Source organism: Clinocottus analis, unplaced genomic scaffold, assembly GCF_023055335.1.
Source record: "Clinocottus analis isolate CAN_PGR_092001 unplaced genomic scaffold, fCliAna1.0.p SCAF_9, whole genome shotgun sequence".
NCBI classification, from domain to species: domain Eukaryota; kingdom Metazoa; phylum Chordata; class Actinopteri; order Perciformes; family Cottidae; genus Clinocottus; species Clinocottus analis.
In genome coordinates, this window is record NW_027176251.1 from 1,835,937 (window position 1) to 1,863,806 (window position 27,870).

The 27,870-nt window shown below is 42.4% G+C and overlaps 1 protein-coding gene across 1 annotated transcript; it reads left to right on the forward strand.

Annotated features, from left to right (window-relative positions):
• Nucleotides 1-165: 165 nt before the first annotated feature.
• cpne4a (copine IVa) lies at nt 166-27,278 on the forward strand. The gene is made up of 16 exons (XM_068569356.1): nt 166-357; nt 4,790-4,982; nt 6,247-6,426; nt 7,730-7,801; nt 8,269-8,343; nt 9,606-9,689; nt 10,015-10,104; nt 13,551-13,649; nt 16,470-16,556; nt 18,286-18,345; nt 20,462-20,595; nt 21,775-21,829; nt 22,565-22,616; nt 23,547-23,680; nt 23,799-24,035; nt 27,116-27,278. Exons 2-16 carry the CDS (start codon nt 4,812-4,814, stop codon nt 27,245-27,247), a joined length of 1,662 nt encoding a protein of 553 aa, XP_068425457.1. The 5' UTR covers nt 166-357; nt 4,790-4,811; the 3' UTR covers nt 27,248-27,278.
• Nucleotides 27,279-27,870: the final 592 nt, after the last annotated feature.

Genomic DNA, 27,870 nt, shown 5'->3' on the forward strand with positions numbered 1-27,870 from the left:
GCCTGCAGGGGGCGCTGCAGCCCGCTGCCGCTGCTGCTGCCCCCCCTCGCTCCCCGCTTTCCCCACACCCCCCTTCCCCTCTCCCCTCTCCGGTGTGAGAGGCTTCCCCTGCTATAAAGCCGTGCGAGGCGTCTGGACGCTGCACAGGCTCTCCAGCAGCCAGAGGAGGAGGAGGAGGAAGAGGAGGAGGATGAAGATGAGGATGAAGAAGCCGTGTGCCCGTCAGCGCGGAGCTGATCTCACTTCAGTCTGTTTGAGCTGAAACTGGAAACTTTCTCATGCTTTTCTGTCTCCGGAGCTTCTAGTTCTTCTTCTTATTCTTCTTCTCCTTCTTCTTCTTCATGCACTTCTGAGAAGGTAAAACATAAACGTTATTTTAAATAAACATTATTATTTTAAATAAACGTTATTTTTGAAGAAATAAATTAAACATATTTTTCAATGAACGTTATTATTTCATATATTTCATCAGGATTTCAACGTCTTTCTGTCAGCTTCCCACAAAGATAATATTGATCTTTATTTTTTTAATAATTCCTTCAACGCTCCTCACCGCTGGCCTGTGATTAATATGATCTCTGTATATATATATATATATATATATATATATATATATATATATATATATATATATATATATATATATATATGACAGTGTTATTGTCTGATTGGTGTTTCAAATATAATTTAATTAAGATATTAAATAATATAGTGATAGTCTAAAATGAGAAGCCTGTTTACTTTGTGGCGTTGTGGATGGTTTCTGTTCCTGAGTGGATTGAAGGCTCCATGTGCTGAATTATTATTTTATTTATTCATTCAGCTTCTGGTGACTGATGTCATCACGGAAACGGTCCATCACTAATAATTCATAAATCAATGATTATTGCTTCAGGGATCAGTGAGGATTATTTAATGATATTTCCTGTCGAAGTCTCACTGACTTTCTTTATTGATCTTTTATTTTGTTTTCATGGTCTGATAAAAATATGATTAATGTTATGTATATGTAATACATGACTAATAAAATAAAACATAATATACGATACTATACATATATTATATAATATATATATGTATAATTTTTATATGTCATATAATATATATATATATATATATATATATATATATATATATATATATATATATATATATACATATTCATATATATATATAAATATATATATAGGTAATATTTTCTCTCATGATGTCACAGTGTGTTAACATCGTGTCAAGGCGTGTAGTTACCGTGTCACGGTGTGTTGACAGAGTGTGTAGTCACTGTGTCATGGTGTGTAATCACGGTGTGTAGTTACATGTCACGGTGTGTAGTTACATGTCACGGCGTGTAGTTACATGTCACGGCGTGTAGTTACATGTCACGGCGTGTAGTTACATGTCACGGCGTGTAGTTACATGTCACGGCGTGTGTAGTTACATGTCACGGCGTGTAGTTACATGTCACGGCGTGTAGTTACATGTCACGGTGTGTAGTCACCATGTCACGGTGTGTAGTCACCATGTCATGGTGTGTAGTCACCATGTCATGGTGTGTAATCACGGTGTGTAGTTACATGTCACGGTGTGTAGTTACATGTCACGGTGTGTAGTCACCATGTCACGGTGTGTAGTCACCATGTCACGGTGTGTAGTTACATGTCACGGTGTGTAGTCACCATGTCACGGTGTGTAGTTACATGTCACGGTGTGTAGTCACCATGTCACGGTGTGTAGTCACCATGTCACGGTGTGTAGTTACATGTCACGGTGTGTAGTCACCATGTCACGGAGTGTAGTTACATGTCACGGTGTGTAGTCACCATGTCATGATTTGTTGTAACAGTGTCTAGTCAATGTGCATGGTGTGTAGTTATCGGTGTGTAATCAATGTGCATGGTGTCACGGTGTGTAGTCGTGTAGTCACAGTGTGTAGTTACCGTGTCACGGTGTGTAGTTGCTGCGTCACAGTATGTTGACACGGTGTGTATTAATAATGACACAACAGAAAAACATTGTAAAAGTTCAAACTAAACATGAAATGTTGTAAAGTTGAGCTGAAGATCAGAGAACATGAAGCTCACATCTGTGACCGGGAGACTTCTGGTTCCTTTCTTCACTTTAATTTTACGTGTCAAACTTGTGTTATTTATTTCTTTACAGAATAATTACTCTGTGTTTTGTTACTGATTATTATTTTTACTCAACATTTGCATCCAATTTTAATTTGTTTAAAACTATAATATTATATGTATATATATATATATATATATATATATATATATATATATATATATATATATATATATATATATATATATATACATATTATATATATATTATATATATATATATATGTATATATATATATTATATATATATATAGTTTTGTGAAATGTTTTTTTTAACCTACAATTAAATAAATCAAAATCATTTAAATACACCTTTAGAGATATTCTATAAATTTCCAGAGTTTATTGTCTCTCGAACCTCCTTCACTGTAAAAAAAAAATTTAAAAAAAATTAAATTAGAAAATGACAGACGTGAAAAAGACTGACGGCTGACGGTTGACTGATGATTGGATGAAAGAAGGCAAACTGATGTGTTGTTCTGTGTTCAGATCTGTGTCGCCTCATAAATAAAGCAACAGACGCTGTTCCTGCTACAGGGACTGGTTGGACTGGTTGGAGGGTTTCCCAGTGACCCTAACACGTCTCCCAGAGAGCAGAGCGTGTTTATGTAAATACACTCTAAGACTCAGACGACCAGTTGGGTTAATATGCCAGAAACATATTTCGAGCACAATGCAGAAAACTCCAGCATGTCCAGATCATATTTACACACATAGTTTTCTAGCGTTTTCCTACAAAAATGGAGAAGATGATGAATACTAGTTCAGTTAAATAGAAGACAGTAAATACCAGGTTAGGTTCAATAGTAGATAAATCATTTTAGGTTAGGTTCAGTAGAAGATGACAAATACTAGGTTAGGTTTAATAGAAGATAGTAAATACTAGTTTAAGTTCAGTAGAAGATAGTAAATACTAGTTTAGGTTCAGTAGAAGATAGTAAATACTAGGTTAGGTTTAGTAGAAGATGGTAAATACTAGTTTAGGTTCAGTAGAAGATAGTGAATACTAGGTTAGGTTTAATAGAAGATAGTAAATACTAGGTTAGGTTCAAGAGAAGATAGTAAATACTAGGTTAGGTTTAGTAGAAGATGGTAAATACTAGTTTAGGTTCAGTAGAAGATAGTGAATACTAGGTTAGGTTCAGTCGAAGGTTTTGTTTTTATTTCACATGTTGTTCCCGTGATGTTTGGTTTTGATTGGAGGGAAATTGTTGTGTTGTAGCAATTCAAATAAAAATAGGTCCAAACAAACCAATAATACGATGAACCATCTGTCCTTGTCACTGTGTGATGAATCAGTGACAGTCACAGTTACATCGAGCTCTCATCTCACAGCTCGTTGCTGAGCATTATGGGTAAAAACTAAACCAACATATTTATTACATTCAAGGTTTTTCTAATGTTCAAAAACAGATTTTTTAAAATCTTTTTAAATAAACTAAACAGTTCATTCACAATGTAAAGAAAATTTATAAAAAAGAACATTAGAAAATTATGTTTTTAAAAATGTATGTAAATAAACAATGTAATAAAAACAAAGAGCATCGTTGTGCTGATCCTCCAGAGCTCCTGACGCTGGTTATTGTTCAGAGACATTAATTATTAACCCGTCGGCGCGCTGCAGCTGTGATGTGACGCTCACAAGCAGCTCTTTAATCTGCAGCTGAGCGGACTCAGACCTCCGTGCTGCTGCAGCTTCCAGAGGACTGAATATGGATTATATGAAAAACACCCCAAATGTGCAAATATCATCACATTTAAATTAAAACCTAAAGACATCTTCAAACACAACAAAAAAAAAATCGATAAAATGAAATGAATAAAATATCTGGATCGTAACTAAAGCTGTCGAGCAAATCCGTTGCAGGAGAACCACACATACAAATATGAAATTGAAATAAAAAGTACTTCTCGTAGAGTAAATGTACCTTCATGAAGGTTTCCGTGTTCAAGAAGACAAACTAAATAAAATAAGACATTCATGTTGAATCATAACCGACAGGACGAGAGTAGTTTCTCTTGTTGCTTTAATTTATTAAAAGTCTACTCTGCATTCACGTCCGTCCCGTTTAAAACAGTTTTAATTATAAATACGTTGCGATATGAAGAGCTCTTTAAGGCGTCGCCCGGCTTGATCCTGATCTGCGGCAGTTCCTCTTCCCTCCACTAGAGGCCGTCAGCAGTTCCTCTTTCGTCCACTAGAGGCCGTCAGCAGTTCCTCTTCTGTCCACTAGAGGCCGTCAGCAGTTCCTCTTCTGTCCACTAGAGGCCGTCAGCAGTTCCTCTTTCGTCCACTAGAGGCCTTCACCAGTTCCTCTTCCGTCCACTAGAGGCCATCACCAGTTCCTCTTCTGTCCACTAGAGGCCGTCAGCAGTTCCTCTTTCGTCCACTCGAGGCCGTCAGCAGTTCCTCTTCTGTCCACTAGAGGCTGTCACCAGTTCCTCTTCTGTCCACTAGAGGCCGTCACCAGTTCCTCTTCTGTCCACTAGAGGCCGTCACCAGTTCCTCTTCTGTCCACTGGAGGCCGCTGTGTCCTCCTCCCCTCCCTCTCGGGGCCCTCTGGTGGTCACGATGCGCTCGCGGTGCTCAGGCGCTTAAAAAACGCGGCGTTCTTGAACAGTGAACCGATGCTTGTTTTTTGTCCGTCCCGTGCTCACAGACTTCCTGTCCCGCCTCCAACCATGAGTGACATCTACGAGTCGGCGGCCGGCTCCCTGGGTCTGTTCAGCAGCCCCTGCCTCTCCAAAGTGGAGCTGAGGATCACCTGCAAAGGCATCTCGGACCGGGACGCGCTGTCCAAACCCGACCCCTGCTTCGTGCTGAAGATGAAGTCCCACGGGCAGTGGATGGAGGTATGTCGCTGGTACACACATATACTTCTTAATATGTACATATATACTTCTTAATATGTACATATATATATATATACTTCTTAACCTTAACCTGCAGCGCACATTATCGAACAAGGAAAGAGAAGAATAAGTCAAGTGACGTTAGCTAAAGGATCTCCTGAACCACGTTGATTAACTTCATTTAAATTGCTGAATACAGCAAAGCATTGTGGGAAGAGTTCTATCCACTCAGAAACTTTTTAACTTACCGTTAAGTTTATGTAATTACATAAACCCGTAGCCTCGACGTCACTTCCAGGCGGCGGCCGTCACGTTTCACTCGATGGTTAATAAATACACTTTACCAAGTCTGATTTAAAAAAAAAATCATAATAAAATTATACAAAAAAAAATGTAACAACCAATAAATACATTCAAATAAAAACAATAAACAACACATGAATCATCATTTTCTATTTTGAAGCTGCAAACATTTTAATTTTAGTAAAGATTAAAAATAACAACGGATATGAGTTATGTTTGAGATCAAAAAGCAGCAAAAATATTCCTTAAAAACTCACCCGTCTCTTCTTCTGGAGCAAGTGTGTGTGTTTGTGTGTTTGTGTGTGTGTGTGTGTGTGTGTGTGTGTGTGTGTGTGTGTGTGTGATGGTCAGACCTGGTTTCTGTTGCCCCACTTAATGTTTCTCAAAAGTATATTTAGAGATGCAGCTGCTGCTGCTTCTTCTTCTTCTTCTTCTTCTTCTTCTTCTTCTTCTTCTTCTTCTTCTTCTTCTTCTTCTTCTTCTCCTCCTTCTCCTTCTTCACACTAAAACACAAGCAACAGGAAGTAGGAACACTGAAGAAGACGTCCAGTCGGGTCAGCGGGATGTAACCAGCCAATTAAAACAGCTTAATGGAGCGCTGAAGGAGCTCCCGCTGAACGCCATCTGTCCATTAGGACACAGGACACAAGAACACAGGACACAAGGACATAAGACACACAGACGTCCAACTGCAAGCAGAACAGATTTAGACTTGTCTTCATTTTCTGACCTGAAAACTGGATTATTTTAGTTCTTGTTGGGTTCTGACCACAAACTGTTAATTTGACAGGAAATGACCATATATGGACTGAGGAAGACTTTAACACAAGAAGCGTAGACTTCTATACAACCAGAGAAGTCGCCCCCTGGTGGTCAGGAGAGAGAATGCAGCGTTAACACATGAAGCATTGACTTCTAAACAACCAGAGGAGTCATATTATTTCCTCCTCCTCTCCTGCAGGTGGACCGGACGGAGGTGATGCGCAGCTGTGTAAACCCCACCTACTCCAAGGTCTTCACGTTGGACTTTTATTTTGAAGAGGTGCAGCGTCTGCGCCTGGAGCTCTACGACATCAACAGCGGCCACAACGGCCTGAAGGAGGCCGACTTCCTGGGCTCAGTGGAGGTCACGCTGGGACAGGTGAGTCACCTATTATTGTTTTGTTACTATTATATTGTTATTATTATACTTTATATTATTATTATATTTGATTATTAATACATTCTTATTATGATATTGTTGGGTGAAACTAGGTGACAGAACACATTCAGGCTTCTTTGTGTGAGTTTCTTAAATTAGTGGGGGTTTTTTTGTCAAAAATACAAAATAATTGGTTCAAATTTACATGATCGTTTTCCGAGAGGGAATATGAAAACTAATTAAGAAACTCCTTCAGCGTTCACGCGTTCTTCTTCTTCAGCTCAAGGACGACGTATTGTTGTAGAGAAGCTTTAATTTTAAATATGTTTTATTACCTCATCGAGTTTCATGTTTTCACTCAACACTGAGCTGGATTAATCCTCCTGGACATGCCTGTTCTTCTTAGTGTTGTGTTTAATATTATCTAAACATAAACACCACGCACTGGCCCTTTAAGTAAACATAAACACCATGCACTGGCCCTTTAAGTAAACATAAACACCATGCACTGGCCCTATAAATAAACATAAACACCACGTACTGGCCTTTTAAACATAAACACCATTCACTGGCCCTTTAAACATAAACACCATTCACTGGCCCTTTAAACATAAACACCATGCACTGGCCCTTTAAATAAACATAAACACCACGCACTGGCACTTTAAGTAAACATAAACACCATGCACTGGCCCTTTAAATAAACATAAACACCACGCACTGGCCCTTTAAGTAAACATTCCCAGTTGAAGTTTTCATCAAACAAACCTTGGGACTATTTTCAGCGGCGGACTCATCGAGGACATCGGCTCACGGCTTCAGCTTCAGCCTCGTAAAAAACAATAAAAAAATAAATAATAAAAAGATGAAAGCCGAGGAAACAGAAACCATCCGGAGTCTTTTCCTCCGTCTGCTGTTTCCTGACAAACTGGAGTGCAGCTTCTGGTGCCGTCTGCCATGAAACAATCAGGTTCTGGAGAGTCAGGAAACGTCTCCTCTTCCTCTTCCTCCTCGTCTCCTCGTCTTCGTCTCTGCCAGCTCCTCCACCGGCCAGATGGCTGACGGAGGATTCTGCTCAAGAGGCCACGGGAGCTTCTTTTGTTTCATAGCGCCCGAGCACATTGCAGGTTACGACTCCAACGCTGGTTATGTTCAATAAAGTTGATGAAATACTTAGTTATGTTTAATGAAGATGATGAAATACTTAATTATGTTTAATACAGAAGGTTAAATACTTAGTTACATAACTAAGTATTTCGTAATTATGAATATTAGAGTATTAAAGTGTGTCTCGTGTCTTCAGATCATCTCTCAGAGGAAACTGTGCAAAGCTCTGCTGAGACCTGGAGGCTCTGTGGGGAAAGCCATCATCACGGTGAGCACTCCTCTTCTTCATGACTCCTCTTCTTCACTCCTCTTCTTCATCACCTCTTCTTTATCACCGAGTGGACCAGACTAGACACAACAAAAGAAAATAGTCATTGTGACATTTGTCCTTTCGGCCATCTTTCGTCCCTATTTTGTTCCCTTTTCTTCTTTCCTCTCTCCTTAGTGTTCTTTTATACATTCCTTCTCTTCTTTCCTTCCCTTCTTCTCTCTCATTCACTCCTCTTCCTCTCCTCTCTCCTTCATTCCTTCTCTCTCCTTTACTCCTTCTCTTCTTTTCCTCTCTCCTTCCCTCCTTCTCTCTCCTTCACTCCTTCTCTTCCTCTCCTCTCTCCTTCCCTCCTTCTCTCTCCTTCACTCTTCTCTTCCTTCTTACTGTGTCATTACGTTTCATTGGCTCTTAGTTTTCTTTTCTCACTAAAAATAAATACATTTCTCAATGTCCTCGTTCTGTAGATCTCAGCAGAGGAGCTGACGGGGAACGACGACTACATCGAACTGTCGTTCAGCGCCAGGAAGCTGGACGACAAGGTGTGTGTGTGTGTGTGTGTGTGTGTGTGTGTGTTTCTACTTCTGGGTTCAAGATTTTAGTCAACGAGCAACAAACAGTTTGGAAACTCAAAGTGGAAAAATGAGAGAAACGACCTCACCAGCTCAAGAACAGTCGTTTGTTTGTCTTTGTAGTCGTTTGCGTCTCTTTGTAATTGTTGTGTCTCTTTGTAGTCGTTTGTGTCTCTTTATAGTTGTTATGTGTCAGTTTGTAGTTTTTTTTGTATCTCTTTGTAGTTTTTAAGTGTCTCTTTGTAGTTGTTATGTGTCAGTTTGTAGTTTTTTTGTATCTCTTTGTAGTTTTTAAGTGTCTCTTTGTAGTCGTTTGTATCTCTCTGTAGTTGTTGTGTCTCCTTGTAGTCGACGTGTCTCTTTGGAGTTGTTGTGTCCCTTTGTAGTCGTTATGTATCTCTTTGTAGTAAAGTGTATTCTTGTAGTCGACGTGTCTCTTTGTAGTCGTTTTGTGCATCTTTGTAGTCGTTTTGTATCTTTGTAGTTGTTTCGTACCTCTTTGTATTCTGTGTTTTTTGTACTTTATTTTTGTCTTTTTGTATTTATTGTGTCTCTTTTTCAACTCCGTGTTTAAGAACTGGGTGATTATAACAAAAGTCCCAGCATGCTCGTGGTCAAGCAGCAGCTGTCACATGAAGACGGGATGAGCCGTTCATCACCAGGCGGAAGGATCGAGTCCACATGATATGTTTTGCAACAGTTTTTCGACACATCATGTTCAAAACATAGTCCTGTGAAAATAAATAAATCCAACTAATTATTATATTCATCACAAACATGAGTTAAACAGAGTGAAATATAATTATGTCTTTAATCCTGCTTTATGTAACGTGTTATTCCTGACTGGCTAAGTGAGCTCCATCAAACACTGTTAACCAGTTAAATATATATATATATATATATATATATATATATATATATATATATATATATATATACATATATATATATATTATATTATTATATATATTATATATTATATATATAATTATATATTATATATAATAATATATATAATTATATATTATATATAATAATATATATAATTATATATTATATATAATAATTATATATTATATATATATATATTATTATATATTATATAATATATATATATAATATTATATATATATATATATATATATATATATATATATATATATATATATATATATATATATATATAAAATATATATTATATATAAGAGATTATATATATTTTGTTTCGGCAGGACTTCTTTACTAAATCCGACCCGTTCCTGGAGATCTACAGAGTGAACGACGACGCCACAATGCAGCTGGTCTACAGGACTGAGGTACACACACACACACACACACACACACACACAGTTAAGTGCTTAATATTTGCTGTGTGGCTCTGAATAGTTTTATGGTTTCATGTCTTGTCGGTTGTGAAATCCTTGGTGAGCGTTTCAGAGTGTTGTTCTCTCTTCTATCGGAGACAGAAGCTTCTTGTTCTGCTGTTTGCACACAACAGAGACACACACACACACAACAGATACACACACATATACACAACAAAGACACACACACACGCACGGTGAACTTCTCTGAAAGACGCTGGTAGTTTGTGAACGTGGTAGAAGTCGTTTCTTAACGATCTCTCCGTCTGTTTCTCAGACGGTGATGAACAACCTGAACCCGGTGTGGAAAACCTTCAAAGTCTCTCTCAACTCGCTCTGCAGCGGAGACCACGAGCGCAAGCTGCAGGTACACACACACACACACACACACACACACACACACACACAGCAAGCAGCTGATGAGGCCTGTGAGGCGTTCAGGTGCAGTGTTTCAGTCGTGTTAGTCGGTGTTCCTGCTCGTTGCTCGGCCTCTCGGCTCTCTGCTGTCGGTCCGATGGAACGACTTAACGTCTTTACCTCACGGAGAGGAAAGAGGAACGAGAAGAGCCAGGTGACACGCAACAGGAAGTAGATTAATGATGATGAAGCATGCGACAGGAAGTAGGTTAATGATGATGAAGCTGCTGGTTAAGGATCCGTCTCTGTGGACCTTCTGACTGGCGACCAGGAAAACAAGATGGCGACTTCCAAAACGCTTCTAAAAGCAGCCGGCGATGCCCACCTTATCTTCAGAGCTCTGCCACTTATGAATATAAATATATAATTATAAATAAATAAATACATAAATATATAAACCTGAACAGGAGATGTCAGCGTCTTCAGGTTTTCAGAGGAAACTACCCAAGCTCATAATTTACTCCAAATGATTTCCCTCCGAGCCGAAAGAATAAAGTTATGATTCTGACAGCTCATTAAAAGTCTCTGAGGAGGAGGAAGATGAGGAAGAGGAGGAAGAGGAGGAGGAAAAGGAGGAGGAAGAGGAGGAGGAAGAAGAGGAGATAAAAGGGAAGAGGAAGAGGAGGTTTTCCAGCTTCCTCTCCAGCGTTGTCAGTTTAATGAGACTCAGTTGTGACATCACTCACATTAATTTATTCATAGAACAACTCTCTCTCTCTAATTGGCTCGCTCGCCCAGTTCATTCCTGTTGACCCTAACAAGAGAGAGAAAACGTTTACAACACCTCCTCTTCCTCCTCCTCTTCCTCCTCTTTCTTCTTCTCTCTTTTATCCCACGTTTTACCTGGAGAGGTAGGATGAATCCCACCATCACCTCTTCTTCACCAGAAGTCTTCTTCACCAGAGGTCTTCTTCACTGGAACTCTTCTTCACTGGAAGTCTTCTTCACAGGAAGTCTTCTTCACCAGAAGTCTTCTTCACTGGAAGTCTTCTTCACCAGAAGTCTTCTTCACTGGAAGTCTTCTTTACCAGGAGTCTTCTTCACTGGAAGTCTTCTTCACCAGGAGTCTTCTTCACTGGAAGTCTTCTTCACCAGGAGTCTTCTTTACCAGATGTCTGCTTCACTAGAAGTCTCCTTCACTAGGCGTTTCCTTAATCAGACGTCTTTTTCATAAGAAGCCTCCTTCACCAGAAGAAAAGTCTCCTTCACTAGAAGTCTTATTTACCAGAAGTGTTCTTCATCTGGTAATCTAGACATCTCAAGAACGAGACATCTTAGGAACAAGACAGCTCAAGAACGAGATATCTCAAGAACGAGACATCTTAAGAATGAGACATCTCAAGAACGAGACATCTCAAGAACGAGACATCTTAAGAATGAGACATCTTAGGAACAAGACATCTCAAGAACGAGATATCTCAAGAACGAGACATCTTAAGAATGAGACATCTCAAGAACGAGACATCTCAAGATCGAGACATCTCAAGAACGAGACATCTTAAGAATGAGACATCTTAGGAACAAGACATCTCAAGATCGAGACATCTCAAGAACGAGACCTTTCAGGAACGAGACATCTTAAGAACGAGACCTTTCAGGAACGAGACATCTTAAGAACAAGACCTTTCAGGAACGAGACATCTTAAGAACAAGACCTTTCAGGAACGAGACATCTTAAGAACAAGACCTTTCAGGAACGAGACATCTTAAGAACAAGACCTTTCAGGAACGAGACATCTCAAGAACAAGACCTTTCAGGAACGAGACATCTCAAGAACGTGAAATCTTGTGAATGTCATGAATGAATCTCGTCACAGCCCAGTGGGACAAAGATTATGTCACACGTCAACCGGTCCACACAGCGTTCTATAATATATGGGCATATAGAGGAGAGGTATTTACATATTACAATTTATGACACACACACACACACACACACACACACACACACACACACACACACACACACACACACACACACACACACACACACACACAGTTAATGGAACACTTGCTCGCTGAAACTCCTGCATTAACATATAAAAGTATAAAACCGCCACACTGAAATGAGAACTGGAGCATGAGTGTGAATGAGAGAGAGAGAGAGAGAGAGAGAGAGAAAGAGAGAGAGAGAGAGAGAGAGAGAGGGAGAGTGTTAGAGTGTGTGTGATAATGTGAGAGTGTAAATGTGTGTGTGTGGGTCCGCTCTGTAAATTCATGAGCTGGTGATCCTCTCGCTCTGTGACCGTCAGCGTTCTTCTTCAGCTCCTCCGATCTATTTTTCATGAACTGTCAAACCATCAAGGGTTCAGCGTCCGTCTCATTTATTCACTTCCTGGTCCCAGTGCCACTCACTGGTTCCACTGGGAGGACGGGGGGTCCAGCCAGACCTTTACTCAAGCGGCTCGGTTGTGGTTTTGTGTTATTTTAATGTTTAATAGTTCACATGACACAGATCAGATGAACACATTGTATTATTCATGTTGGAAAGATTCTGTCAGAAAAAACACAAACGTTTTCATCATATTTTTCGACGATATTATAGATGGAATTCTACTTGGTTCCTGAGAGTTGCATGTTGGGTTATTTCCACTTCATTGACTTCCCAACATGCAACTCTTATTGCCCACGCTTCATCTGAATGATGTTTCAGTCTTCATGTAAAATTCTTCAGTTTACATCGTGAAGTCTGAAGAAGAGCTTTGATAAAGAAAACTCCAGCTGCTCTTGGGAAGCTTTTATTGTGAAACTCTTGACACAGAGACAGGAAGCTGTTCCTGTTTGAATCTAAACTTCTTCTTTCTTTCACCAATGATGCATCTGTTACCAGAAATGAAACATAACATCTGTTACTGAGATGAAACATGACATCTGTTACTGAGATGAAACATAACATCTGTTACTGAGATGAAACATAACATCTGTTACTGAGATGAAACATGACATCTGTTACTGAGATGAAACATAACATCTGTTACTGAGATGAAACATGACATCTGTTACTGAGATGAAACATAACATCTGAGTCGTCCTCCCACCATCAGACCGGAGCAGACGATGATGTTATCTCTTCGGCCGAAAAATAGAAACAAATTAGACTTTCAGTCGCCTGTAAAATCTCATTAATTTTCCTCCAAACAGAGAAGATCAATGAACAGAAACATAATTTATTTTAATAAACAGACTCGTGACCTTCGTCAGCAACAACAAACATTGAATTAGAAACAAAACTAATGGGCTCATGAGCCAGAACGATGAATGCATGAACCAGAGTGTGAGGAAGGATCAGACCAGGAAACAAACTTCTCTCCTCTGATGGGTCAAATGTGTCACAGGTTTTTGCTTCTCATCAGTTCATAATTCAGCTGAGGTGTCCCCGTTTTTTTGTCCACCCAGTGCACCGTTTGGGACTGGGACTCTAACGGGAAGCACGACTACATCGGAGAGTTCGAGGCCTCGTTCAAAGAGATGAGAGGAGCCATCGATGGACGGCAGGTAGGAGACAGCGACTTTAACCTTTCATTCATGTGTCCAGTCAACAACCTCTCAACTGTCTCATTGAGTTGAGGTGAGATGAGGTGAGACGAGATTAGATTAGATGAGATTAGATACAATAAGATCAGATCAAATGATATGAGAAACAATGAGATTAAATACAATGAGATGAGATGCAATGAGATGAGAAACAATGAGATGAGATTCAAAGCTGTAGGGCGGGGCTACAAGGTGATTGACAGGAGAAATGGTCACTTCCTGTTCACTGGTTGATAAAGAGAAGACAGTTCCTCCGCAGTGACCTTTTGACCGGCGTTAGCTTCCGTTTAGCCGCGTGGCTAAAACGTCTGCAGACCCGCATTCAGCGGCAGGTGTTAGAGAAGAAAGGCCCTGATCTCCGTCGGGTCCCGCGGCTCCGGGATTCCATGAAAAGCGTCAATTAGCAGCGTGACCGCCCTTTAAAGCGCACCTCCGGGGCCCCGGACAGTTTATCTCGACAGACGGCGTAATTATCCGCGACGGCGGAGACGGAGGCGGCTAATGAAGACACCGTCGCGGAGACGGAGGGCTGCTGGACAAGCATGCGGCAGGCGCTAATTAAAGCGCTGCGCTAACGGCGTGTTGTGTGTCTCTCTCTGCAAACTGCCAGCAGACGACAACACACGGCTGAAAACACACTAACGACGAGTCTGCCTCTCAGCTGTCTCATTATCGGTGACGAGAACGTCGATGTTTCCACTGTTAATGATCCTTCGGCAACCTGTCCTCCTTCACTTGAGAACATTCACACGCGGAGCCGGCGATGAACGCATCTGATATCTCCCTGTCACCTGAGTTCAGGACGAGACGATTGATCCGCTCGGCTTCTCAAGAAGTCCAAAACCCTCCGTGAGACGAGAGCGCAGAAAAACCGGCCACAGAGGCTGTGAACGATCTGTTTTTCTTTTTCTCAACAAATCTCATGTTCAGATTCCAGCCATCATCCCAGGAATCCCCAGTGTGCTGCTCTCCGTCTCCAGGGGAATTAAAAGCTGGTTTCCAGGTTTCATGCGGCGCTCCTGTGAGCCGAGACGAGGCACAGCGAGGAGCTCGTCCACGTGAAGCTGAGGCTCCGTGTTCAGAGATTTCTGTTGTGTTTTTTATGAGACGGTCAAAAGCCAACATGAGGACGACCCAAACCAAGTTATTGTTGAGGGGGAGAGCTCAGTCACAGCGTTTCTTTGATCGTCTTCTATCATCTTCACCTGCAGCAGACGAACCGATCAGAGATCTGCTGCTCGATGCTTTTATTTTGAAATCGCCCGAGACGTCTGTTTCCTGTCACAAGCGTCGATGTCAAACACCTGTTTGTTGTCTGTCTGCTAGTGACAAAATAAATAAAAAACTCAACACAAACCTGCTGCTACACAAAATGAAAACACACACACACACCTGCCTGGAAGCAGCAGCTGGTGGGAGTTGATTTGCTCTCTTGGTGTCTGCAAACATTCACCCGTCAGCTGTTACCAGTAACATCTCATCATATTCATATTCCACGCCGGTGTGTCTGGTATGTTTCGTCATATCTGCTTCAGCGGTTTGTCTCCAGCATGAAAGGCGTGCTGCTCTGGTTTAGGATTAGCATCCAGGTCACAGCAGCCAGACATGCACAAACAATGCTGGCATTGAACCGCCGGCACGTTGAATGAAGTGCTTTTTGCATTTAGAGCAAACAATGCTGTAAACCGAGTGACTGTTATGCAAGACCAACATTGTGAGCTACATAGCAACGGAAATAAAGGTGTAATTTTCTTGTAAATTGTAGACATGTTCTAGGGTCAAAGACGTCATTGTTCTCGGGTTAAAGACATTAGTGTTCTAGGGTTGAAGACGTCATTGTTTTAGGGTCAAAGACGTCATTGTTCTAGGGTTAAAGACATTAATTAGTTGTCTAGGGTTAAAGACGTCATTGTTCTAGGGTTAAAGACTTTAGTGTTCTAGGGTTAAAGACATTAATTAGTGTTCTAGGGTTAAAGACATTAATTAGTGTTTTAGGGTTAAAGACATTAGTGTTCGAGGGTTGAAGACGTCATTGTTCTAGGGTTGAAGACGTCATTGTTCTAGGGTTAAAGACATTAATTAGTTGTCTAGGGTTGAAGACGTCATTGTTCTAGGGTTAAAGACATTAGTGTTCTAGGGTTAAAGACATTAGTGTTTGAGGGTTAAAGACATTAGTGTTCTAGGGTTGAAGACGTCAGTGTTCTAGGGTTGAAGACGTCATTGTTCTAGGGTTAAAGACGTCAGTGTTCTAGGGTTAAACATCTTTCTAACTGTAACCAAATTCTTTTGTTGACTAAAACCGTCTTCCGGCGTTACCCACGAGGCATTGCTGGATATCAAAGCGACTGATAGGTGGAAACGTGTGATTTTGAGAAGAGTTTGTGAAAAGAAGTCTGAGCTCTTCGGCGTACGGTTCAACGCGTGATGGACTTCATGGAGCAAACAGTCTGCAGAGTCTTGTGGTCAGTCGGTTGTTTCCTGAGTTTCCTGTTAGATTTTGACTCATTCTACAGACGCAGTTAAACCACAAAATGCATTTTTTGTAAATTGAACATTTCCTGTGTGTCTTCTTCATGACAAGACAACACAACGCTGGAGGATTGTTTCGTTCAGAAAGAAAGAAAGAAACCACTTCAATTTGGATTGAAACTGCAAAATAGGTTAAGAAAAAAGAGGGCACGATAGTTAATGATGACACGTCATGTATGTTTTGCATTATTCTTAATTTTAGTTTAATATATAAATACGTTTAATATAGTAAAACATTCTTTATGTTTTCAGGTGCAGTGGCCGTGCTTGAACCCCAAATACAGCGTCAAGAAGAAGAACTACAAGAACTCTGGCATCGTCATCCTGAACCAGTGCAAGGTGACCGACAGCTGAAGCCTTTTCATGTGTGTCCCTCGCGGTGTGTTCATGTGCCGCTGGTAAATCTGACCTTTGAGACTTTGCGGGGGATTGTGTTAATAACCAAACTGTCGTGTTAATGAGTCAAAACCCAAAAGGTCAACTGCAGAAAGTAGAGAACAATGTGAGCGAATATGACTAATATTATTTAATATTCATCGTCTCGAACTTCAGTCGGCTGCCAATTTTATGAAGAAAAAAAAACAGTAAATGAACAGAGTGAAAAACACACAACAAACCAACAGTTCTTACAGCTCAGAAAAAAAATTCACAAAGGAAATCCAAAAACTGAACTAGTTCCACAGTCTAAACACCATGAAGTTCACCGCTATGCAGACGACGCTCCGCTCTCTGTGGATCCTGTCACATGATCTGCCTCCTCCTCCTCCTCCTCCTCCTCCTCCATCTCGTCCTCCACCTCCTCTTCCTCTTCCTCTACCTCCTCTTCTTTGTCCTCCTCCTTCTCCGCCTCTTCTTTCTGCTTTGCCCCGTCTCTTCTTCCTCCTCTTTCTCCACCTCCTCTTTTTCCTGCTTTCCCTTGTACTCCTCTAACTCATTCTCCTCCTCGTCCTTCTTCTCTCCCTCCTCATTCTCCTCCTCTTACTCCTTCTCCTCGTCCTCTTTCTCCTCCTTCTTAAGTTGACTTTACACCACTTACATATTTATGTAAATCTCCATTGTTTCTCGTCAGCTGTGTGACTGACAGACTGACAGCAGAGTGACGTTGTCGGCGTTGAGTGAGGAAATCCTCCCTCCAGATAGCGTTTAGCCTCCGTGACACTCGACGCGCTTCACAGCCGTGACGGCGGTTTGAAGACGAGGAAACAAATCTCTGCTCATTAGCGCTCGCTGGACGAGGACGAGGAGGAGAGGAAACGCTTCCCAGCAGCCAGTACGACAGAATGAGAGCAGATATCCTCTCGGCCTCGTTCAGCGAGTCAGAAAGAGACCTTCATCCTTCAGAGCGTCACTCAGACTGCTGGCTCTGATGAGCAGCCGACACTACAGACAGCAGAGGAAACACAGGAGTTCATATGAAACAAAGCATTCGGTGGAAGGACTTCTTCTTTCAGAGCTCTAATGATCCTTCATCCTTTAAAAACCATCAGAATAAGTAGGACAAACCAGTTAAAACCAGTTAAAACCCATTAAAACCCGCTGATACGGATTGAAAAGCCTGTTTTCTTTTTAAACAACAGCCCAAACTCAACGGTTTATCAAAGCCAGAAGCTGTGAAAGTCAACTTTATTGTCAGATTTTCAAAAAGATCTATTTTTATTCTACGTGTCTCATTTAAAATATCTCAAATAAACAGTTTACTTTTATCAAATTTTGTAAAAAAAAAACATAATATTCTGAGTTCCTCAGTGAAACCATGAAATCATGATTGATTCATATATACTGTGTATGTAAAATAATGTGTGTGTACATGAGTGTGTGTGTGTGTGTGTGTGTGTGTGTGTGTGTGTGTGTGTGTGTGACCATGTGACCTGCAGCTGCTTCAGTGTGTGTGGCCCTTTAAGTTGAAGAAGCTCTCTGAAGTCCAAGTGAATAAATTCTCCACAGCAGCAACAGAAGAAGTGTCGGGTTACGCACAAATCTGATTGGACGATACCAGTCAGCTGGTCTAAATGGGAATGAAGGAAATGGCTGATTGAAATTCATAAAACATGAAATGTTTTGTCTGCAGATCATCAAGATGCATTCCTTCCTGGATTACATCATGGGGGGCTGTCAGATCCAATTTACAGTGAGGACACACACACACTCATGTACACACACACACACACTCACGTACACACACACACACACACACACACACACACACACACACACACACTCATGTACACACACACACGCACACACACACACACACACACACACACACACACACACACACACACACAAGTATATACAAACACTCCCAGAGGTCATGTTCAAGAGAATAAGGAAAAGAAGAATAAATAAATAAAAGACGCCACCCGTGCACTCGGTTGTAAATTTTGATGTTGCCATGGAAACGGTAACCATGGTGACTTGTGCAGCAGCCTCATTGTCTTACTGGGATCCGACCAGTTCAACCAGTCTGACATCGCAGCTCTTAATCTCTGAGGCAGAGAACTTCTATACAACCAGAGGACTCGCCCCCTGCTGGTCAAGAGAGAGAATGCAGCTTCAGCATGGTAGCTAGTTAGCTTGATGCTAGTGAGCTAGCAATCTAACTTTGCAATCCTTTAAAACAGACAATAAATAAATAAAAGGTAAAATGTGTTTTTTATTTGTAAAGATTGTTGTTGGTTTGACTCCTTGGGTATAAAAACGAGCTGTTGTTCGTCTTCGTTCAAACCTCCTAAACACAGCGTGATTGTATTAAGCCCCAGTGCATGCTGGGATGCTCGTCTTCCTTCAGTCGGGTAGAGACACAAACAGAACTGTGCTCTGCTCTCAGCAGAGTATCGTATCAGATGATAGTTTATTGTTTCACGTGGTCTCCGGAGTAAACGCAGAACACTGCGGTTTGTTTGAGCTTCTGCTCGTCTCCCTCTGGAGCCCGCCGGAGCTCATTAAGAGACGGAGAATGAGCTAAACGATGTGTTGATGTATTTACGGAACGTCTCTATTTCTAAACACAGGAAGGCTGTCAGTTTGTCTCCACAAGTTTGACTGAGTTTTGAAACGTGAACTCAAACAGCTGAGAAGGGAACGACGTGATTTTTACTCAACGTAACCCAACAGAACCAGAACCAGGACTGAGGGTGGCAGACCTGCTGCAGTAGAATGAAAGGTTTTCTAAAGGGACACTGGTGCTCAGAGACACTACCTCTTCTGTCCACAGGGGGCACTAGAACCAACACGACCTCTTCTGTCCACAGGGGGCACTAGAACCAACACGACCTCTTCTGTCCACAGGGGGCACTAGAACCAACACGACCTCTTCTGTCCACAAGGGGCACTAGAACCAACACTACCTCTTTAGTCCACAAGGGGCACTAGAACCAACACGACCTCTTCAGTCCACAGGGGGCACTAGAACCAACACTACCTCTTTAGTCCACAAGGGGCACTAGAACCAACACGACCTCTTCAGTCCACAAGGGGCACTAGAACCAACACTACCTCTTTAGTCCACAAGGGGCACTAGAACCAACACGACCTCTTCAGTCCACAAGGGGCACTAGAACCAACACTACCTCTTTAGTCCACAAGGGGCACTAGAACCAACACGACCTCTTCTGTCCACAGGGGGCACTAGAACCAACACGACCTCTTCAGTCCACAAGGGGCACTAGAACCAACACTACCTCTTTAGTCCACAAGGGGCACTAGAACCAACACTATCTCTTCTGTTCACAGGGGGCACGAGAACAAACACTACCTCTTTAGTCCACAAGGGGCACTAGAACCAACACTACCTCTTTAGTCCACAAGGGGCACTAGAACCAACACTACCTCTTTAGTCCACAGGGGGCACTAGAACCAACACTACCTCTTTAGTCCACAGGGGGCACTAGAACAAACACTACCTCTTTAGTCCACAGGGGGCGATAGAACCAGCTCGACATGAACGTTCCTCGTAGTAGCTTTAAAGCTTAAAGATTTTAAGACGGTGCTTTAAAATACATGTAATCAGAGAAACAAACGCAGAAACACGATATTACTCACCTGTTTTTATTCCTATTTCTTTAAATGTTACTTATCGAATTGTTTTTTCAACTAAAAATAAGATAGAAGTCATGGAAATTTTGTGAAAAGTCAAGGAAAAGTCATGGAAATATGATTAAAAGTCATAAAAATGTGCGCTTTGAGGACATTTCAGGCTCGCCGATGTCCGACGCCGGTCTTTGATTGGCTGTTGTGTCTTCCAGGTCGCCATCGACTTCACGGCGTCCAACGGAGATCCTCGAAACAGCTGCTCGCTGCACTACATCCACCCGTTCCAGCCCAACGAGTACCTGAAGGCCCTGGTGGCTGTGGGGGAGATCTGCCAGGACTACGACAGGTGAGCCGATCGGGCCAATCACGCGCGTCTATTCGTTAAAGGGAAAGTACGCTCAGAACGACCTGACGACGTCCTTCACTTCTGCTCGTGGAGATGAATGTTTTATTCAGGTCCAGAAGAGCCTCGTGCTCTTCATTCCAACGTCTTTGTTTTCTTCTGTTTGCTTTTTGGAAGCTGAGAGTTTTTTTTTATTCTTCTGGCTGAGAGTTTTTTTAAATCCCTTTAGGCTTCACTTTCTGTCCCACGCAGGGTTTTATAATAACACATCTTTAGAAACGAGTGTCTTTGTTCCCTGTGAAGAGAAACCCCGAAGATCTTTCTTCCTGCTGTGTTGAGTTTGAGGAACTCTGTTTGAAACGGAAGCACAGGCCTAAAGTTGAATTCAAATCAGATCTTTTTTGATCCTCTAGTTTTCTGAGAATGAGATGTCGTCAGGACGGGATTAGCCTAGCTTAGCACAAAGACTGGAAGCAGGGGGCAACAGCTAGCTGGGCTCCGTCCAGCTTTTAACACATTGTGTCTGTTTTGATGAACACAAATCAACCCTGATTGTGATTTTAGAAGTAAGATTGACACGGTGACATCATTTTGAAACCTTTAGTTTGGCGTTTTGGCCGTCGCCATCTTATTTTTTTGCAACTAGTGAACAGAAAGTGACCATATCTGGACTGAGGAGGAGTGACCAGGGGGTGACTTCTATACAACCACAGGAGTCACCCCCTGGTGTTCAAGAGAAAGAATGCAGCTTTAACACATGAAGCATAGACTTCTATACAACCAGAGGAGTCGCAGATGCATAAGCAGTTTTTTTGTCAAGAAATAGTTCTTTTAAACATTTCTGTTCATTTTTTAAAATCATTTTTAAACAAACGGTCTGAACAACAGTAATAAAATCCTTTAGAAGACAAGTTTCTCTCCAAAATAAGAAACGTGTCAATAACAACAGAACAAAAGAAAACAACGTTGGATTGAAGTAGATCATTTTGACTTCGGGGGTTAAACTATGAAATGCAATTCTCCTTGGCTCTTGTTGGGATCCGAGCAGAAGTCCTCCTTCGCCGTGTTGACGCGGCGGCGCTCTGAAGGAGCTCGTTAGCGCCCGCTGGCAGCCAATCACAAAGCCTTGTTTTCCATTTTTACTCCCTGACTTCTTTCCTTTCTTTTCTTTTCTTCTCGCAGTGACAAAATGTTCCCGGCGTTCGGCTTCGGCGCTCAGATCCCTCCAGACTACAAGGTAATTGAGCTGCTCAGCTCGCCGCCTCTCCCAGCATGCTCTCTGTCTGCAGGGGAATGGGTAAGGGGGGGTGGCGTCTCGCCAAGGCGCCGGTAATTACCAGCCGGCCTCCTCCTCGTCACCCTGGGGTGCTGCTCCTTCACTTCTTCTCTACCCATGATGCCGTGCAGCACCCGGCGGCTGCTGATTATCCCCACTCAGGGGCCGCGGGTCAAAGTGAGGTCATGTGACTTCAGAAGTGAAACGTTTCTTTTGCTGCTTCAGACCGCTAGCGTCTGGTGGCTAATGTTAGCTAATGTGATAACATCCAGATACATATGTGTTGTCTGTTTTAATACAGAAATAGAAGAAGACTTTAGAAATGATTCATCGAGGTCCTCTGAAGAGGTTCTAATGAATGAGGGTCTTTGAGCGTCACACGTCGCTGGGCCTCCAGCTGACACCGCCACAATAAAAGCATCCGCCTTTCCCAACGTCTGTGAAGGCAGCATCAGGTGGTTGAGAAGGAGAGCTAACGAGACAGAAAGGGGGAGGAGTACGTCAGCTGATTACACCTGAAGAGGAAGACGAGGAAGACGAGGAGAATGATGTCGTTGTTGAAGCTCTCTCTGCAGGTTGTGTTTTATGATGTAAAAGAGGTCCAACAGACTTCCTGTATCTTTCCTCCTCTTCCTTTCCTCCTCTTCCTCTTCTGCTCTCCTCCCATCTCCTTCTCCACCTCCTCCTCTTCTTCAGGTCTCCCACGACTTTGCAGTGAATTTTAACGAGGAGAATCCGGAGTGTGCAGGTAGGCGCTTTAATTTAGTCCCCCCCCCCTCTTCCTCCCACCCCCCTTTCTCTTCCTCTCTCTTCCTCTCTCTCTCTCTCTCTCTCTCTCTCTCTCTCTCTCTCTCTCTCTCTCTCTCTCTCTCCCTCCTTCTCTCTCTCTCTCTCTCTCTCTGGCAGATATCAATTTAAAGCTCCACTGAGACTGTTTTCATATCTATGGAGTTATTACAGTTATTATATTATTATTGACATCAACATTCTTTTTAAACTGTGAAGCAGAAACATTTGAAGAGGTAGGAAAATATAACACGACATATTGTGTATTTATAATAATTAAACATATTAATTTTATTTAAAGTCGCGTATCAGTAAGCCTCAGAATCCAGTCTGCTAAGCTAGCTTAGCACAAAGACTGGAAGCAGGAGGAACTGCTAACTTAGCTTAGCATAAAGACTTGAAGCAGGGAGGACCTGTAGCTGGTCTGTCAAGTGTTAATTGAACTGGAGTAGAAATATATTTACTATAATACTTCTTATTTTATTCACTCTGATGTCTGCTCTTATTTCTCTTATTGACACATTGAAATACATGAATATCTCTCAGGATCAATAATAAATATATTAAAACATCTAAACTCAGCGGACTGCATGCTGCTAATCAGCCCGCTAGCTAACAAGATACGCCATGAGAGAGAGAGACTGTTCAGCTGGATGTCTCTCGCCCTCTCAGCTGCGAAGGTCATCGATCGGCTCAAAGAGAAACTCTTAATTATGACGTGTGTGTAGGTGTGTGTGTGTGTGTGTGTGTGTGTGTGTGTGTGTGTGTGTGTGTGTGTGTGTGTGTGTGTGTGTGTGGAGGGAGCGGTGGAACCATTAAGTGATGCAGCGTTCTGCAGCGTGTGGCTGGATGTTTGTGGTTCCTCTGAGACGCAGTGTGTTGCTGGCTGCAGGCATCCAGGGAGTGGTGGAGGCGTACCAGGCCTGCCTCCCCAAGCTGCAGCTGTACGGGCCCACCAACATCGCCCCCATCATCCAGAAGGTCGCCCACTCCGCCTCGCAGGAGGTCCACACCAAAGAGGCCATGGTGAGCCAGCCGGCGGGTCCCTAGTATTCTATATGTATACTTCATACTTGTGTTCGATGAAATATATTTCATCTATATGTGACACGTTTTTTTTGTTTCCCTATCCTCCGTCTTGCAGCAATACTTCATCCTGCTGATCCTGACGGACGGCGTCATCACCGACATGGCCGATACGAGGGAGGCCATCGTGCAGGCCTCCCACCTCCCCATGTCCGTCATCATCGTCGGGATCGGAAACGCCGACTTTAGCGACATGCAGATGCTAGACGGCGACGACGGGATCCTGCGATCACCCAAAGGAGAGCCCGTTGTCCGGGACATCGTCCAGTTCGTCCCTTTCCGCAACTTCAAGCACGTGAGTCGGATTCTTCTGAAATGAAAACATTCCTCGGTCCTTTACAGTTTCCTTAAGTTCTTTTCTACGGAGGAGTTCCCCAAGGCGCGATCCTCGGTCCTTTACGGTTTCTAGAACTTTCTGTGTTCCTCGTGGGCTCGTCGGACAGAGACACAAATAGAAGATGAAAAGATGAAATCGACACAAAGACATCAAGAAAGTAGCCGGTTAATACACAAAGAGAGACGAAATGTATTGTTTGTACTAACGTCTCAAGCTATGAGTCCAATCCACAGGTTTACACAGGACTGAGTGAACACTTTATTATTTATTTTGGTGGCAAAAGGCATACAAATGCAATAAAATGTTTAGAAAGTGACAATGGTTTTATTGGGGTATTGAGGTGTCTGTAATCAGAACTTAATGGCCTTTAAGAACGGTTCATTAATTCCTGATACAGGGATTCTTGTTTTCCACACCGTGTACATCGTCTGTGGGAATATTAATTGACGGTGTAATTAATTTCCTACAGCTGCTTAACAATGAAAGCACGAGTCGTGAATGCAAAAGCTTTTACTTGGAAACGAGAGCCGTGGGAAGTGATTACCTTCAATAAGCCGTAACTGAAAAAACAATCTCTGAAATTAGCTTTTAATTCAAATGAACTTTGAGCGACTGTGTGGCGTTGTCGTCAATAACAGCAACATCAGTGTCAGGAATACTGAAATAATCATTCCCTCATTCTGTTTTAGCAAACAGTAACGACTCCAAAACGTGTTTTATTCAAAATGAGCAGCTATTTGCCTTTGCTTTGCCTCGTTTTTCTAAGAATCTGTTGTGACTCGCTGCAGAGCGCTTGTGGTTTGCCATGTAAGGAAGTCATTATTACCAACACATCGAGCTAAAAGCCTTTAAACACGGGCACCAGATGGTGTTCACTTGAAACAAGATGTCTTCTTGATATGATATTATACAGTGTGTATATATATATAACTTAAATATCGGAGCTGTGGATGACAACAAGCCAAGAAGAGGAGAGCAGAAGGTTGGCAGTGGATGAGGACGGGAGTGTGAAGTTATTGAAGAAATTAGTTTCTTTTTTCCATTTTAAGAAGGGAGACGTCTTGGCAATCTGCCAAGCAATCATAAGTGGGAAATAATATATTTCTCTCAAATGAATTTCCAGTCTTTTAACAAGTCTGAGGGTTACAGACTCTACTGTACGGAGCAGATTTATCTTTTTCTCAGACGCTGGGTGTATTCTTCCCTCCCGGGTTTACTCTGCGTGATGAAAGAGAGTTTCTGTCTTTTGGAAAACGATTCCATATTTGACAGCAGCTGAACGGATTTCTCCCAAAAGTAGAATCCACCGTGCATATAATGTGTCGTACATTATGCATGTATGGTTTTTATGCGTGTGCATATATTTGAAGGGCCTAATCTCATTGTTATGTTGTTTTCCCAATTGGTCCCGAATTATATTTCAGGTTATTTCTACTAAATTAAACAACTGCGGCCAAAAACCAAGGCAGTAATGATTATAAAACCAACACGTTGGTTCTGTGGTGAAAAAGTCCTGAGGCTGCTTCTAGAGGAAAAGATCACACACTAATTAGAGCTTCAAATATTGTTTCCTCTGGGGAGCAAGAATGGGATCAGGAACTGTTCCAGCTATCTGCTGTTTCATATTGTTTTCGATGTGCTCCGTCTTATTGTCACGGCACACTAAAAGCCGAGTGCAGATTATCGCCTGAAATATTTGGACGTGAATGTCTGAAAGCTGTTTTTGTGGGTTTCTCATGAATGCTTGTGCGCCGCTGCAGAACTGTTGTTGCTGAGGGGGAAAAAAACATCCACATTTCAGCTGATTTTTCGCCCGCAGAAATAGGTTTGACCGATTAAATACTTCATGGCTGTCGCTCTGCATAGTAAAGAGCAAAGTGCTGCGTGAACAGATTAATTTTTTTTAAAGAACAATGGCCGTTTGTTTTCGGGGTGAAGAACCGTTGGACACGCAGACCTTTTTGTCTCTGAAGCACAACGAGAAGTCTCCTTCCAAACACCCAGACGTGTGCGCCGATCACCACGAGGTCACGCTGCATGTTGGTCGCTGGTACCGTTAGCTAGCCAGCTAACGTTAGCGTCACATTCAGAGTCTGTTTCGACATAGCAGACATGCAGATTCTTTGTGTTTCCTGTCTTGTATTTTGGCACTTCACTAGTGGGAAACCGCGCTGCGTCGCTCGTCCTGCTTCGTGACCTGATTGCATCCATAACACCTAAGTTGTAGATCAGCTTTGAGGCGTTCCTCCCAGTTGGAAACCCTCACGGGGGCATCCGGATCACTTGACCAGGAAGGAGCCCAACGTCTCCTTCCTTATGTCTGAGCACTGCCGAGTAAACTAGTTTCAACCTCTTACAGCCACAATGCAATTATTATTCTTTTAATCCTTTTATATTATTAGATCAACCCAGCGTATCGAGAACTTGAGCTGGAGGCTCATATTCCTCTGCGGTCGGTACAACACCCACATCTCTGCTGACGCCGCTCCGATCTGTCCCATAATCCTTTGCTCCTTTGCTCCTGAACAGGTTACACGGCCTCGCTCTGAGAGAATGTCTTCGCCTCGCTCTGAGAGAATATCTTCTCCTCAGACTCGGAGTTGCTGACTCTCTTTCCAGGCGATAAATTGTTTAACATCCAGAGAAAGAAATCTGACTGGAGAGATCTAAAAAGTGTCTGAAAGTTAGACTGACAGCTTCGCGCTCGCAGAAGCTCCACTAATACAAAATCAGTGTTCAGCAGCTAAATCTAAAGCATCTATAAACTGAGCATTCGCGCTCACGACTTAGATGATTGTGACGGCTCTGTGACACACGGTAATGAAATGGAACGAATGGCTGTCTGGTGCGAAGAAAGTCAGCCCTAAAAACCTGATGCATGATGGGAAAATGTGAAGTGGAGGAGATTCGTGATGAATTCGTCTATAAAAAATGCGAAAGCCGCCACAATCATCCTTCAAAGAGCAGCCTGGAATGTTTGTCATGTTTATGTCCTGAACCGCGGTCACGCTGTGATTCTCCTCCTGTCTCCTCCTCAGGCGTCTCCAGCGGCTCTGGCTAAGAGTGTGTTGGCGGAGGTGCCCAACCAGGTGGTGGACTACTACAACAGCAAGGGCATCAAGCCCAAAGTGCCCAGCGAGTACCAGTCTTCCAGGAAGTTCGGCCCCTGAGAGCCGCCTCTCCCAGAACCGAGAAAACATGTTTACCTGTCTTTTGTTCTTTGTTGACGCGGATGCTAAAGGTGCTAAACGCAGCATTTCACCACGAGGGGGAGGGGCTGTGTGATCGGCCTCCGCACTGCATTTGCATTGGGAGGCATTTCACAGGTTGTTACAGGAAGTTCTGCTGGATCGCTTTATGGCAGTGATTTTCAACCACTGTGTCGTGGGAAAATGTCCAATTTCATTTAATCGGTCCAAAAAAACATTATTTCGTTGCAGCAAATGATTTTCCATTGTTGAGCGTCTGAGCCTTCAATATAGTGTCTGGCCCAGTCATGAAATACTCTTCCATGCCAGTAAGTAGCGCAATAATTATCTGCCACACATGCTGTGTTATGCTACAATGGGACATTTTGTGTGCCGCAGGATTTTTATACAGTAGAAAATGTGCCGCGGCTCAAAAAATGGTTGAAAAACACTGCTATGCGGCACGAAACGGGTTGAAAGGTCCATAATCTGCAGGTTACAAAGGTTCTACAGGAGTTCTGGTTGGAAACATGGCTCAGACATCTTTACATGCACACAGTGGATTCATCATAACAGACGGGAGAAGCAGTCAAAGTGGAGCGATG

What these genes read in the sequence shown, in the direction of transcription:
- cpne4a (XM_068569356.1), top strand. Translation starts at nt 4,812, where the DNA reads ATGAGTGACATCTACGAGTCGGCGGCCGGCTCCCTGGGTCTGTTCAGC. An exon ending in CCAGGAAGCTGGACGACAAG is followed by an intron (nt 8,344 to 9,605) that starts GTGTGTGTGTGT and finishes TTGTTTCGGCAG; the next exon opens with GACTTCTTTACTAAATCCGA. An exon ending in AGATCCCTCCAGACTACAAG is followed by an intron (nt 21,830 to 22,564) that starts GTAATTGAGCTG and finishes CCTCTTCTTCAG; the next exon opens with GTCTCCCACGACTTTGCAGT.